This window comes from Natator depressus, chromosome 6 (assembly GCF_965152275.1).
Source record: "Natator depressus isolate rNatDep1 chromosome 6, rNatDep2.hap1, whole genome shotgun sequence".
Lineage (NCBI taxonomy): Eukaryota > Metazoa > Chordata > Testudines > Cheloniidae > Natator > Natator depressus.
In genome coordinates, this window is record NC_134239.1 from 65,549,441 (window position 1) to 65,566,227 (window position 16,787).

The 16,787-nt window shown below is 40.2% G+C and overlaps 1 protein-coding gene across 1 annotated transcript in view; it reads left to right on the top strand.

The window, feature by feature from the left end:
* The window catches only part of PCNX1 (pecanex 1), a 133,656-nt gene that overhangs the window by 19,015 nt on the left and 97,854 nt on the right, over positions 1-16,787 (top strand). Inside the window, exons 4-6 of the mRNA XM_074955581.1 lie at positions 135-180; positions 1,813-1,902; positions 4,009-5,700. Coding sequence (XP_074811682.1) covers positions 135-180; positions 1,813-1,902; positions 4,009-5,700 — 1,828 coding nt within the window. The remainder of the gene's footprint in view (positions 1-134; positions 181-1,812; positions 1,903-4,008; positions 5,701-16,787) is intronic.

Sequence of the window (16,787 nt, forward strand, 5' to 3'; positions counted from 1 at the left end):
ACCTAAAATCTCCCTTACGTGTATAGGTAAATAATGTACACACATTGCCACGCTATGAAACAGCAGGTGTCGTGTAACTTGGAAAAGGCTTACTCTTCTTTTCCTCCTTTTTTTTTAATATGCCCTGTTTCCAGATTGGATCAGGATTATCTCGTCTTGGAACAACAGTAACCATCAAAGGTAAGATTCTGCCTATCCTTAATATTGCTTTGCAGGAGCATTTCAAGTCAGTGTCAATGTGATGTTTCCAAATCCTTTCCACCATCTTTATCTTTCAGCCTGCCATTGTTATAGGGGTGAGTGAGTACACTGCGTGCTGACTGGACAAATTCTTAATTCTTTGGGCGTTGTAATTACAAGTGCAGAGAAACTTTTTAAAACTTCACTGGGAAAGGAAAGCATAGAAATCCATGTTGTCTCACTTCCTGAAAGGTATCTATACTTATACATGTCCCAGAAAGGTGCTTACCTGACTTTTTTCTCCTCTCTCTCGCTCCCTATCCTTTCAAGTACTCATTTATTACTTCCCCTGCAGCCATTGCAGCAGGTGGACCAATACTTTAACGTGATATTACTGGATGCTAAGGATCCAACAAATAAGGAGAGAAGAAGTATTGTCCAGAATAACTATTTTAAAATGCATTTTAGTGGAAAAGATTATTTGTAACAGGCAAAATGGAAGGTGGCCTCCTTAAATGTGCAACTTTTTAATTTAAATAAGGAAATAACTGGTTTTCTTCCCTGCCTTGCTAGTCAATCTATGTACATTTTTATCCTCTTCATGGTTCTGTTCACCCTTCCATAGTTTTTAGCCACTAGTGTGGCTGTATTTGTGCAAAATTCTGATAGAGAAGCTGTACACTGGTGTAAACTGGTTTCAGAGTAGCAGCCGTGTTAGTCTGTATTCGCAAAAAGAAAAGGAGTACTAGGTGGCACCTTAGAGACTGACCAATTTATTTGTGTTTAAAAAAAAAAAAGTGTAAACTGTCTTGTACCAGTGCAGATTAACATGGCTTCAAACTGGGGAAGCTGCAGCAGTGTAAGTCACAGTTTATACCAGTGTGTTGTGTGTGTGCTTCATTCCAGTGGCTAAAAACCCTAATGTAAACAAGGCTCAAGGAAAGTCATAGCATTTTGTTTCTGCTAGTCTTCATTAATCAGAATGTTGCTTTCAAAAATAGGCAACATTTCTTATTACAGGTTTATTTAAAAAAAAACCAAACTGTTAAAAACAAATAACTTACTGTCTGCAAAATACAGTGAAGCTAGCATGATTAACCTAGCTTACTGCATTACCTGGCAAACTCCTCATATGCTCCGTCTTCTATTAGAGAATTGACATGATTGCTGTTTTGTGAAGTTGCATGTCAAGCTTATTTTAAGGAATATTGTAAATTTAAAATCTAGTAAAAAAAATTTTTAAAAGTCGCTTCAGCTATTCACCTCTGAACAAAACTAAATTTTCATCAGGCTTGCATTTTCCTTTGTCTCTCTGTAAGAATATCCTTTCCCTTCCCACTTGCTATATTGAAGACCCACACAATGAAAAGGAGAACCTGCTTATATACAAAGTAAAACTAACTGATAAAGTAGACACTTTTCTTCAATTCCTTTCTATTACAGTAATCTTATGTTACTTAATTATGGTAGTTAAAACATTTTCAAGCAAAGTGACTAAGCTGAGGTCTTAGTGCAAATTTTGAATCTTGTTATGTTTAGCGTCTTGTAAGATAAATATTTTTTTTAAAGTGTACCCTCAATAGATTTAAAAGTTAATATTTTGAGCACTAATATGCTTTTTACAATATACAGGAGATACTGACACTGCGAAGACTTCTGATGATATCAGTTTAAGTCTTGGCCGGAGTTGTAGTCTTTGTAAAGAAGGGAGTGAAGAACAAGGTGAGACTTCTGGTTTACTGTGCTTTAATCTGGCATTATGGTCCATGATTGCCATAAAACGTCTATATCGCTGTGCACTTCACTGGGGCTATTCAGTCCGCCTAATGTCACTTTAATAAAAGTTAGTTTAGAACAACTCAAAACCTCATTGTTGGTCATACAAAAAAACTAACACTTCAGTTAAATGTCAGGGTCTGTTACATGAAGCTCATGTTGTGACACTATTGATACTGCTGGACAGAATGTGGATAACTCATTTATTATTTAGCTGGAACGAAAAACATGGTGTCTTGGAGTTTCTTCTTTTCTTAATTGCAGTAAGCCCTTGGGATATACAGTGTGCGTCCTCTGAAGTTCACCCTTTGGATGCATGCTCAATTTTTTGGCATCGTCCAAAAGGTATTGGATGCATGCTGTACATTCTGGCCCCTTGCCACTGAAAACCCTCTAAAAGGCATGACGTTGGTGTAGTTGGGTACAAATTACAAAAGGTTAGTAAGATTTTGGAGTGGGTTTTTGTATTTGAGGGCATATTTACAGCAAAATGCTTGCAGGATCAGAAACTGCATGTTGCAGCAGTATGTGTGAGGAACTATTACTGTGATGCCTGAAAATGTGTGATCATGCATCCTTTCATTGCATGTTAACTTATATTCTATGGTTGTCAGTAGTTTTATTTTTAAACCTGTTTTCATGGGTTTATAACTCTGTGAAAAAATCTTGTTAGATGTGAAGCTTAGTATAAATTTGCAGCCTAGAGAATTTTTTTCATGACTTCTCTTCGTCATATTTCAGAGGAGTGCACCTAAGTAATGGCTAAGTATAAATTGCACCATCTTACCCAGTAGCTAGGTTCCTTGTGTATTCAGAGTCATGACTATTTGCCTCGCTGACAAGTAAGTTTCAGGCTTTCTACTCCAGCTTAGCAGTGCTAGCTAAGAGTCATCTGGATTCCGCTCCTTCTTGTGCATAGGCAGATCTACTATGTATTAAGTTCCAATCAGTTAGTTACACTTGTATGAACCCACTGTAAACAATGAGGGGTGGTAACTGTGTTGGCCTAATTTGGCCTCCAGGCCTTCTATATTGGTGGTAATGCACAAGAAGAAAAAGAGCTTCACTCTTGATGCTTTCTGCAAGGCAGGCAGAAGGCAAAATCTTTCTGTAAATATAATGTAAATAATTGTAATTTTAGTGCATGTGATACTACAGTTGTTGAGACACATGAAACCTCATGATACACTTTTTACATCACCATTTTCCAGAGTAGAGCTGCAGTTCAATTTTGAATAAGTAGTAACTACTTGTTTACCTAAATCTGGGAGTCAACACTGCAGTTTAGAAGAATTCTAATAACTTCCCCTTCAGGTGGAGTGTGATCCAGCTGTTCGCTGCCAGTGCATGCAGATTTGTTAATAGCATTTTATAGTCTATGATAGGAAACTATTGCACTCGATGGGTTTTTCTGTATATCTTTTGGATCTACTTAAGTCACTTCAGTCGTGGGGTCTTATTGCAGTGACTGTTCTGATCACTTTTTCTAATTTATGTAAGATTGTGAATGTAGTCACATTTACTGTATTTTCCTACAAAGGAGCAGATCTGATCCTTTTTTACAGAAAAAGGGACTTGATGCACATACTGCATCAAAGAACATTAAATATGTGACAAAGATCACTAACGAAGAGAAATCGCTTTTTTGACCTCCAATAATAAGGTGTGATGGGACATAATGTTTAATAATTCTGTTTTGTTGAAGTACTGAAGATGTATAAATCTCAGTACAAATGATGTACAACTGTGCTCTGTCTTGACACAGTCCTATCTTACTTCTTAGTGTTTGGTAATGTAGCCCATGTTTAACTCTCACACGAGTGCTGCAGCGATATTTGTATTTTTGCTGGCATTGTCTACTAACTTACTGCTCAGCAAGTCTCCCAAACCTGAAATGTTGCAGTCTAGCTAACTGGACCTGCAAAACTTATTTATTACTGTCATAGCAACTAACTAACTTTTTACTGAACTGTTTCTTTTGTAACCTGGTAGTAGAAAAGCAAAGCTGTATGTCTTGCTGACTTTAATATTTTCAAATGTACACTTACGCAGATTTGGCAGCTGATCAGAAGATTCTTCATCTGATCTCCAATGACTCCTTTGTCTCCATCCAGCCTTCATTATCCTCTGGACAGGATTTGCCAAGGGACAACAGTGATAAAGTGTGCCTCCCTAACAACCACCATGTGGATCAGTCTCTGTCTAGTGCATGTGACACTGAAGTGGCTTCTCTTGTACCTTTGCATTCCCACTCCTATAGAAAAGATCACAGACCACGAGGTGTGCCAAGGACCTCTAGCTCTGCTGTTGCTTTTCCAGATGCTTCTCTAAATGACTTCCCTCTCTATCAACAAAGACGAGGACTAGATCCAGTCAGTGAGTTAGAAGCTTCCAAACCCCATTGTGGATCCAAAGACTCCTTAGCTGAGAACTCTTGTATTTCAGGAGTCTTTCAGTTAGATGACATCCTGAAAAGTAGTAGCCCCCAACAGCTGGCCAAGAGTGGGAAGAGCAAATCTTTGAAAGCGGACAAAAGCATGGACAGTCTGAGAAGCCTGAGTGGTAGGAGTAGTGGTTCAACAGAAAGCTATTGCAGTGGAATTGATCGTGACACTAACAGTACCATCAGTAGCTACAAAAGTGAGCAGACCAGTTCAACTCATGTAGAAAATGTGTTGTCAGAGCATGAGGAGTCTCCTAGAGAAGAGAGAGAGAACAGCAAGAAAAAGGACTGCTGTACTGACTCAGAGGATGACAGTAGCTCTGCTACGGATAAAAGGTCTAGTAGTGAAAGGACTGCTGTAGAAATGAGCACTAATAGTGGTGTTCAAGAAGCAAAGGATTCTAACACATCCGATGAGATACACAGTCAAAGGGGTCTTAGTGCCTCTGCTTCAGAAGAAGCCAATAAGAACCCACATGCCAATGAACTAACTACACAAATAGACAGGCCACCTGGAAAGGCTGCTGAAACAAGAGATGATCAGAGTGAGAAATTGGCTGCCTTAGTTGATTCAAGAACTTGTAAAGAAACAGGTGGTAAACAAAAGGAAGGAGATGTAAGACCTAAATCCTCTAACTTACTCCACCGGACAGCTTCTGTTCATAAATCGAGCAGGAGACGGACAGGAAAAAAACGGGCTAGTAGTTTTGACTCAAGCCGGCATAGGGAATACGTTTCCTTTCGAGGCGTGTCTGGAACCAAACCCCAAAGCGCTGTGTTTTGTCATGATGAGGACTCCAGTGATCAGAGTGACTTGAGCAGGACCTCAAGCATGCAGTCAGCCCACCAGTTCAGCAGTGATAGCTCTTCCAGCACCACTTCCCATTCATGCCAGTCTCCTGAGGGCAAGTACAATGCTCTAAAGACCAAATACGTTAAAGAAAGAGGAGGCACAGACTTGAACACCCACAAAGCCCATTTAGGCTCTGAAGGAATTAGCAAAAAACGTTCAACACGTCGAACTTCTAGCACTAACAGTGTGAAGAGTCGTGCCAGAGTATTAAGTCTGGACAGTGGTACTGTAGCCTGTTTAAATAACCCAAATAGCTTAATGGCACCAGGTAACATAAAACAATTAACCACTTCAAAATCAGATTTGGAAGCCAAAGAGGGAGAGGTGCTAGATGAGCTATCTCTATTGGGAAGGGCTTCACATTTAGAGTCAGTCACTCGTTCTAGGAATAGCTTACCAAGCCAAGCTATGTTTCCCGAAGGGGAAGAGCAAGAATCAGCTGGTGGAGGTAAGTAAAAAAGCTACCAGAGGTAACATTACCACATGTTTCTACTAAATTTGGTATCCATGATTACTTGCTCTTTGACTTAAACTATGCTTCAGTTCTTCATCCTGTTCTGGTTTTAGTTTTACTGGAGACACAAGAAAAGTTTCCCCATGGAAGCTCTGTGTTTTAGAGGACACACAACTTTTGGGACTGTGTGTAAGGGCATGTAATGAAATATTACAGAATCCGTTGTTAATATTCTTTGTTCGTTTTTTTTTTTTTTTTACCAAAACTGTTTGTCTTTGGGTTATATCATTGTAACTGAGATTAGACCTGCTTCACAATTGCTCTCAAAACAAATTTAAAAAATCCTACGTTAAATTATAAAGCTTTTTTTAAGACTTTGTGCTACTTGAAATTGTAAGAATAACCCTTCTGTGCCTGTTAATTGGAATTGTCTAGCATGGTTTGGCACTAAACTTAAAAAAAAAAAAATCTGCCCTTGTGTCTTGAATTGCTTTTTCTCATGACAGTTTAGTGACTTCACAAATTCTTTATAGGAGTTTGATTTTTTTGCATTAGCATTGTTACCAAGGTGGTTGAGCAAAGTCATTTTCATCAGGATTAGTTTTTTTCTCTCATTATTATGAGCCAACCCAGTCCTTCCAGTGACAGTGAGGGGAATGTAGCTTCCTCTTGCTGTTTAAAATTGCTTGGATTACTGATGGAACCTGAGATGTAAACTTGACTTATCGGTTGCAGACAAAGTGAACATAGGGATGTACCATTCTGTTTTTTTCATAATGAGGATTTCATCAGTATCAATCAATCATCTCTGTTTCAGCTTCTGAGCTTTCATGAGTCATTTTGCCAAACTGGCTATCTTAAACCAGAAGGTTGACTTTGGTCACTTGATTGTGGAAATTGAATGGACCAGAAATAAGAATTTTCAGGACCTCTGTATAGTTACTGGTTATTTCAGTCTGACTTCTAGTTTCCTTTAAATTTGGATTTCATCTCTGATATCTGGATCCTGTTAATGAAAGTCATGAAAACTATAAAACTTCAAGTGTGTAAGTAGATGCAGCCTGTATAAACAGTTGTAATTAAGTTGTAAGAAATTGTAATTAAGTTACCTTTATTAGAGCAAGTATTAAGTTTGCTTAAATCATAAAAGGTAGCGAATATTTCATCTTGTTAGGTGGAATTTGTTTAAAGTCCATCTGGAAGACTAAACACAACTCATACTATCCCTTTACTGCCTTTAGTTTAGAAGCAAGCTTTGTAACTTAAAGTACATTTAGTTTCTGAAAAATTGTGAAACTGGCATTAGAGTCTGTGATTCTTGATCAAATTTCATTTGGTTTGTAATATATATATGGTCCTGTTTAGTTGCCTTTAGTGTGAAATCTGCAAGTCAAATTGGGTTCTTTCTAGCTTATCTATCATTAGTGTGCTACGATTTAGTCATGAGTATTTTTATTAAAATTCATGGAGACATCACAGACAATAAACGGAAATTCACGGCCCCATGACCTGTCCATGACTTGTACTATAAATACCCCTGACTAAATCTTATCTGGGGAGCCTCCAGAGGGGGATCTGCTACTTGGGGGTGTGCCTGGGGGGTCTGCTGCTCTATGAGGAATGGGGCTGAGCAACAGTTGCTCCGGCTGCTCCTGGGAGTGCTGCCAGGGGCCGCTGAGCTGTGGCTGCTGCCGCCGTCCCCGGGACCACTGCTCAAGCAGTCTCCAGGGTCGGCTTCAGAAGTCATGGAGCTTGTGGAAAGTCAGGGAATCCATGACTTTCCATGACCTCCGTGACAGACACCAAGCCCTAGTCATCAGTAATGAGTTCTGGAACTTAACAAATCACCTAATGAAGCAATCTGAGTCAGGAAAGAATCCAGCTTGTTCTTTCACAAATAGTTCAAGATTAACATGGTTATAACATAGTAAAAACACCCTTGTCACCAAAGTAGTAAGCAGTTTTGATTTTAATACCTACTGGGAACAGATCTGATTAATAAAAGGGCCTATGTATGTATTCACTGTTCTGACCATAACTGCACTCTTCTTAGTTTAAGTTCACTTTGGTTTTTATTAGTACAGTCAAACTACTTTAGTGTAAGTGTTCTTGTTTGTTTGAATGGTTTCTGATGTGCAGACAAGGATGGATACTGTCAAGGTTCCTCCCCCACTCTGAACTCTAGGGTACAGATGTGGGGACCTGCATGAAAAACCTCCTAAGCTTATCTTTACCAGCTTAGGTCAAAACTTCCCCAAGGTACAAAATATTCCACCCTTTTTGTCCTTGGATTGGCCGCTACCACCACCAAACAAATACTGGTTACTGGGGAAGAGCTGTTTGGACATGTCTTTCCCCCCAAAATACTTCCCAAAACCTTGCACCCCACTTCCTGGACAAGGTTTGGTAAAAAGCCTCACCAATTTGCCTAGGTGACTACAGACCCAGACCCTTGGATCTTAAGAACAATGAACAATCCTCCCAACACTTGCACCCCCCCTTTCCAGGGAAATGTTGGATAAAAAGCCTCACCAATTTGCATAGGTGACCACAGACCCAAACCCTGGGATCTGAGAACAATGAAAAAGCATTCAGTTTTCTTACAAAAAGACTTTTAATAGAAATAGAAGTAAATAGAAATAAAAAAAAAATCCCCCCTGTAAAATCAGGATGGTAAATACCTTACAGGGTAATTAGATTCAAAACATAGAGAACCCCTCTAGGCAAAAACCTTAAGTTACAAAAAAGATACACAGACAGAAATAGTTATTCTATTCAGCACAATTCTTTTCTCAGCCATTTAAAGAAATCATAATCTAACACATACCTAGCTAGATTACTTACTAAAAGTTCTAAGGCTTCATTCCTGGTCTATCCCCGGCAAAGACAAAATATAGACAGACACACATACACTTTATTTCTCTCCCTCCTCCCAGCTTTTGAAAGTATCTTGTCTCCTCATTGGTCATTTTGGTCAGGTGCCAGCGAGGTTACCTTTAGCTTCTTAACCCTTTACAGGTGAGAGGAGATTTCCTCTGGCCAGGAGGGATTTTAAAGGGGTTTACCCTTCCCTTTATATTTATGACAGATACAATACACTGTCTCTAAAGATGACTGATCTTAATTTTCGTGTGAACGCTAATCACCTTTAGTTTGTGGAAGAGGTGGTACATTGATAGTAGAAATATGCTGCCATCTTACAGGCTCTTTATGAAGACAATGCATACCAAACCAAGAGGCATTGACTCCTTGGTACTTAACTGCGGTGAGCTGTACAGTATAAGATTTTGTTTAACATGGGAAGTCCTTCCATTTGCTGTTCCTGCCAAAATGCCTGTTTTCTGGAATAGATGCGTAATGCTCTGAATAGGCTGCTTGGATGAACAAGAAGAATATTTGGAAGAAAGTGATCAAATTTGTACAGTATGTGCTCTAGTTATGGAGAGCTACCTAGTACACCTGAACTCAGTTCAGGGCTGGTGGGTTAGGAGGACATCAGGAGAGGAGTGTGAAGGGCATATCTTAGTGGGCTAAAACATTCTTGTCTCAAGCTGTTAGAAGGCAATGCTAGGCTTCTGTGCCTTGCTATACGTCTCAGGTTTTTATTTCTCCATTGATTTCATAAGCTGGGACAAGCTTCCATGTCCAGCCGCCTAATAAGCATCTACTGCTTTCTCCTTGACTTCCATCGTTCTCTTTTTTGTGTGTTTTCCTCCACTCCGTATCACTCACAGTAACTGCATTAATGGATTAATGGATTCTTACTGCCAGATCATCTTGTCTGACCCTCTATAACGCAGCCCAAGGAACCTCATCCAATAATTTCTGCATCAAGCCCTTAAGTTGTTTGAACTATAGCATTTCTTTTAGAATGACATTCAGTCTTTATTCAAAAGAAAAGGAGTACTTGTGGCACCTTAGAGACTAACCAGTTTATTTGAGCATGAGCTTTCGTGAGCTACAGCTCACTTCATCGGATGCATAGCATATCGTGGAAACTGCAGAAGACATTATATACACACAGAGACCATGAAACAAAACTTCCTCCCACCCCACTGTCCTGCTGCTAACAGCTTATCTAAAGTGATCATCAAGGAAGGCCATTTCCAGCACAAATCCAGGTTTTCTCACCCTTCCCCCCCCCCCACACACACAGACACACATACAAACTCACTCTCCTGCTGGTAATAGCCCATCCCTCTTTGAAACCTCTCTTTATAATGTGCATGATAATCAAGGTGGGTCATTTCCAGCACTAATCCTGACTTTGTCCTTACCCATAACTATTTTACATTTGGGGACAATGTATACCTTCAGATCAGCGGCACTGCTATGGGTACCCGCATGGCCCCACAGTATGCCAACATTTTTATGGCTGATTTAGAACAACGCTTCCTCAGCTCTCGTCCCCTAACGCCCCTACTTTACTTGCGCTATATTGATGACATCTTCATCATCTGGACCCATGGAAAAGAAGCCCTTGAGGAATTCCACCATGATTTCAACAATTTCCATCCCACCATCAACCTCAGCCTGGTCCAGTCCACACATGAGATCCACTTCCTGGACACTACAGTGCTAATAAACGATGGTCACACCAACACCACCCTATACCGGAAACCTACTGACCGCTATTCCTACCTACATGCCTCCAGCTTTCACCCTGACCACACCACACGATCCATCGTCTACAGCCAAGCTCTGCGATACAACCGCATTTGCTCCAACCCCTCAGACAGAGACAAACACCTACAAGATCTCTATCAAGCATTCTTACAACTACAATACCCACCTGCGGAAGTGAAGAAACAGATTGATAGAGCCAGAAGAGTTCCCAGAAGTCACCTACTACAGGACAGGCCTAACAAAGAAAATAACAGAACGCCACTAGCCGTCACCTTCAGCCCCCAACTAAAACCCCTCCAACGCATTATTAAGGATCTACAACCTATCCTGAAGGATGACCCAACACTCTCACAAATCTTGGGAGAAAGGCCAGTCCTTGCCTACAGACAGCCCCCCAACCTGAAGCGAATACTCACCAACAACCACATACCACACAACAGAACCACTAACCCAGGAACCTATCCTTGCAACAAAGCCCGTTGCCAACTGTGCCCACATATCTATTCAGGGAACACCATCACAGGGCCTAACAACATCAGCCACACTATCAGAGGCTCGTTCACCTGCACATCCACCAATGTGATATATGCCATCATGTGCCAGCAATGCCCCTCTGCCATGTACATTGGTCAAACTGGACAGTCTCTACGTAAAAGAATAAATGGACACAAATCAGATGTTAAGAATTATAACATTCATAAACCAGTCGGAGAACACTTCAATCTCTCTGGTCACGCAATCACAGACATGAGGGTCGCTATCTTAAAGCAAAAAAACTTCAAATCCAGACTCCAGCGAGAAACTGCTGAATTGGAATTCATTTGCAAATTGGATACTATTAATTTGGGCTTGAATAGAGACTGGGAGTGGCTAAGTCATTATGCAAGGTAGCCTATCTCCCCTTGTTTTTTTCCTACAAACCCCCCCCCCCCAAGACGTTCTGGTTAAACTTGAATTATTGCTGTGCACATTGTAAGATGAGCTATTGCCAGCAGGGGAGAGAGTTTGTGTGTGTGGTTTTTGGAGGGGGGTGTGTGTGTGGGGGGGGGGTGGTGAGAAAACCTGGATTAGTGCTGGAAATGACCCACCTTGATTATCATGCGCATTATAAAGAGAGGTTTCAAAGAGGGATGGGCTATTACCAGCAGGAGAGTGAGTTTGTATGTGTGTCTGTGTGTGGGGGGGGGGGGGGGGAAGGGTGAGAAAACCTGGATTTGTGCTGGAAATGGCCTTCCTTGATGATCACTTTAGATAAGCTGTTAGCAGCAGGACAGTGGGGTGGGAGGAAGTTTTGTTTCATGGTCTCTGTGTGTATATAATGTCTTCTGCAGTTTCCACGATATGCTATGCATCCGATGAAGTGAGCTGTAGCTCACGAAAGCTCATGCTCAAATAAACTGGTTAGTCTCTAAGGTGCCACAAGTACTCCTTTTCTTTTTTCTTTTTACGAATACAGACTAACACGGCTGTTACTCTGAAACCAGTCTTTATTCAAAGACTTCAAGTGATGGAGGATCCACCACTTCCCTAGATGGGTTGTTCCAATGGCTAATTACTTTAACTGTTTAAAATTTGTACCTTTATTTCTAGTCTGAATTTGTCTAGATTCAGCTTTCAACCTTTGGCTCTGGTTATGTCTCTTTTTTCATACTAGATTAAAGAACTGTTTTAGCAGAAGTCTCTTCCCCATGTAGGTACTTGTAGACTGATAGTCTCCTCTTAACTTTTCTTTAAGTAGACTGATCTTGACAGGTTTCAGAGTGGTAGCTGGGTTAGTCTGTATCAGCAAAAATAACGAGGAGTCCTTGTGGCACCTTAGAGACTAACAAATTTATTTGGGCATAAGTTTTTTTTGAGTCACTCATTATAAGGTATGTATTTTAGTCCTCAGATTGTTCTTGTAGCTCTTTTCTGAATCCTTGCAGATTTCCGCAGATTCTTTTTGAAGTGTGGACTCCAGAATTGGCCATACCATTTCAGTAATGGTCTCACTAGTAACCATATACAAAGGGTAATACGCTTCCTGTTTACCCTCTTAGTTCTGGCATTGTACTGGAAGCTGATATTTTCAGTTGGTTATCTACTGTGACCCCAAAGTCCTTTTTGGAGTTACTGCTTTCCAGGACAGTCTACCATCTTGTAAGTGTGACATACGTTCTTTTTGTTCCTAGGTGTGTGAGCTTGATTTGGCTGTATTAAAAACCCATTTTATGAAGTGGTCCAGTTTTGTCTGTATAACTGACGTGTCCCATCATGATTGGACACTCTTCCACTTTAAGTGATCTGCAGGTTTTGCTAGACATGATTTTATAATTCTTTTAGGTCACTGATAGTTACTGAATAGCATTGGGCTGAGAACAGATACTTGTGGGACCCCAACAGAAACACTTTATTAGTTGAAGATTCCCCATTTACGGTTACTTTTTGTGATCTTTCATCAATTTGCTCTTAATTTACTGTGGGCAACATTGACTTTGTATAATACTAATTTTTTTTATCAGAAAGTCATGAGGGACTAATTCTAATGCCTTACAGAAGTCTAATTATATTAACACAGATACTTTCGCAATCAGATTTGTGATGTCCTAAAAAAATCTAGGTTTGTTTTAGCTCTGTTTTCCATAAAAACATTAATTATGCTACCATCTTCTAATTCTTTACTGGTTTACATCCCATATCAGTCTTTACATGATTTTGTCCAAGTTCATTTTTAGGGTACTTGGCTTGTAGTTACCAAGATCATCCTGTTAACACTCTCTAATATTACCTTTTTTCAGTCTTCTGGTACTTCCCCAGTGTTCCAAAAATTTTTAAAAATCAACATTAATAGATGAGAGAGTTCAAACAGCTCCTCAGCCACTTCTTTTAATAATCTTGGGTATGAGTTATCAGCCTTGCAGATTTAAAAATGTTTAATAGTGCTGTTTAACGTCTTCCCTAGTTACTGATGGAATAAAGTATTTCATTAGCACTGTGAGGTATGAATACATCATCCTGCTTTTTTGAATACAGAACAGAAATAATTTAATTCTTCTGCTTCATCACTAATAACTTCAACATCCATGTCTCACGTCAAACCTATTCAATAGGATTTTGTTTGTTCCTGACATATTTAAAGAATTCCTTCTTACTATGCTTAATCCTACTGACCACTGAATTTTTTAGTGGTAACCTTCAGCTTCCCTTATCAATTGTCTACAGTGTCTCTGTTGCTTCACTTGCTGTGTATTGATTTTTCTTTTTAATTGATGCCTTTATTTCCCCTTGGATTTTAATGAATGAAGCCTTCTTTCATTTTTTTGATGTAATAGAGCATGTTTAAACAATTCAAAGTTACTTACAATCTTATGTTTAAATATGTCCTCCCATTTGGTTTTGCTCATGTATTTTCAGCTTTGGAAACATGCATTTTTTTTAAAGCACCAAATATATATTTCTATTTGACATAGCAAATGAAATTAGTTTGATCTCTTGAACCTAGGCAGCCATCAATTTAATTTGGTAGTTTAATCTTTCCATCATAATATGGTCTAGTATAGAATTGCAATCCGCTTGAAGTAATTTTGTTTTTTAAAATGCTTTCATGTATAAATCTTAGGAACTCCAATGTTGTTTTACACGTCATAACATGAGACCTCTAGTGTATGTCCGTTAGATTGAAATAGGGTGGATTGATCTTAATCAGCTACTTAAATTCACCAATGTTAATCTTGATTTAAATCAACAGGAAGGAAACCTTGATTTGAATAATTTAAAAAGTAATCTTGCTTTGCATTTGGGCTTTTTAGTTACCTTCCTAAAGGCTTAATTCTCAGTGGCTGGTATCAACGTTTGCAAACAAATTTAGCCTTTACATGACATTTGTACTGCTTCTTTCTAGAATGGAAGGTAAACAAATGTATATAGATACAGTGTAAGCAGTTGTCTTAACATACACTTCAGATGCTTGATTTTTTTACATTTGGGTTAGAAAATGGTGACTGACACATTTCTTAACTTGATTAGTTTTTACTTTTGATTTATGTCCGGTTACATTTGTCTGGAAAAACTCAATTAAAAATACACAGCAATAGCATTTTAAAAACTTGCTTTAGTGAAGTTTTCATTAGTGAAATAAAACTACCTTAAATATGCTAGATACATAAGAAAAATTTAGCAAAACATGCTTTGCATTTAAAACTGATTTATTAAACAAAGGAAATATTAAATAGTTAGTGAATTGATGGATTGCTTCTGATCACTATAGGCCAGATTTCAAAGGTAGACAGGTGTCAAGAGCAGGAGAGGGCAAACTACGGGCCATGGGCCGCATCCGGCCCACGAGCCACTTGAATCGAGCCCTCAAGCTCCAGCTGGGGAGTGGGGTCTGTGGCTTGCCCTGCTCCAGAAACTCCAGCCAGGGAGCAGGGTCAAGGACCGCAACGCGCGGCTCTCAGAAGCAGCGGCATGTCCCCTCTCCGGCTCCTACACATAGGGGCGGGCAGGGGGCTCTGCTCCGCATGTTGCCCTGTTCCAAGTGCTGCCGCACAGCTCCCATTGGAGTTGCAGAGGCGGTGCCTGTGGACGGGGCAGTGCGCAGTAGGGTTGTCTGGCCACTCCTCCGCATAGGAGCCAGAGGGGGACATGCTGCTGCTTCTGGGAGCAGCTTGAGGTAAGCGCCACCCAGAACCTGTACCCCTGAGCCACCCCCCCCACGCACCAACCCCCTGCCCCACCCCTGACACCCCTCCCACCCTCTCAACCCCTCGGTCCCAGCCTGGAGTACCCTCCTGTATCGCAAACTGTTCATCCCCACATCCCCAGCACCACCCCAGAGCCTGCACCCCCAGCTGGAGCCCTGATCCCCCTCCCGGCCTCTGAACCCCTCGGTTCCAGCCCAGAGCACCCTCCTACACCCCAAACCCCTCATTCCCAGAGCCCATACTCCCAGCCCTCACCCCTCACGCCACCCCTCCTGCCCCAGCCTGGAGCCCCCTCCCACACTCTGAACTCCTCATTTTTGACCCCACCCTGGAGCTCACCCCCCCCGGGCACCCCAACCCTATTTTGTGAGCATTCATGGCCTGCCATACAATTTCCATACCCAGATGTACAAAGTTTGCCCACTCCTGGCCTAGAGGGATTTTCAAAAGCACTTTGAAATCAATGGGAGCTGAGCGCATAATCAAAGTGCTTTTGAAAATCCCTCTAGGAATCTGTCCACCTTTGAAAATCTGGCCCACAGTGACCGGAAACAATCCAAAGTGTTTTTGGAAATCTGTCTAGGTACCTATCTCCATCTAAATACCTCTGACAATCTGGCTTCTTTTCTTCAACTTTATTAGATTTAGATCTCATCCCTTTCCAAATGGTTTTTAGTCATAGATTTGACAGGGAAAACAAGCTTTCCTGCTTTCATTCCATATTGGTTTCTCAATTTTGAATGAAATAGTTCAAGTGAAGAAAATATTCTCTCTGCTTCTGCTAACTAAAATGAAACCAAAAATAAGGCAAAAAAGCCTTTGTGCACAACAGAAACTGTAAGTACTTGCATCTGGAAAAAGAAAATACAGTACCAGCGTTTGCTAAATTGTAAAGACTGAACACACTATCGATAATGTAGTACATAAAATTGTATTAATGCTTGAGTTGACATCACAAACATATCCTCCCCCCCCCAATTCTTTGTATAACTATAAAAAGCAGATCCATGGGCTTATCAAAATTTGAGGACTCATGGACTCATTACATCATGTTTTTATCTATTTAAATTTTAATAGATTATAACAACCTATATCAAGGCCTAAACTTCTTATAATTGCAAATTTAATTTTAAAGAGTTCTATTTTTAGAGAGAAAAATGTGTGTAGTTTAAGAAATCCTTTTTAACTCTAATTTTATCCTCCCTGGATTGAAATCCCCCATGCTAATGCAGGGTATTTTTCCTACACAATACAGAGGGTGTTTAAGGAGCTGCTCATCCTATTTCCTTGTCTAATTTATTGGTTTATAGTAAATCGGCACCATTACCCTGTTTTTGTGAGCTGCAACTAGAATCCCATCTCTAATATGGGCAACCCAAGTCTCAGTGCCTTTTCAGGCTGGATGTGTCAAATCTACATGCCTGTTTTGCTGTCTGTAATCATTAGGCAACATTCCCCTCGTAAGCCAATAACACAATTCATGATTCTCAATGTTCCTCTGCAGTGTAACTGATAATTTAAGATAGTGGCACTGTGTCACTTCGGCCATACCTCACCTCTAGTGTCTTGTCCACAGATGTAACAGTCTACTGCTACCAAGTTTTTTTTTATTTTATTCAATGTGGAGGTTAATACATTTCCACATGATGAATTTTTTGGGTTCTTCATTGGAAATGACATACATAAAGCTGTTTAAAAGACTGTTCTGCTTGCTAAGTCAAGCCCTCTGAAGTTAAGAAATGCCAGAATTTGGTTACCTGTGCAACCTTAATT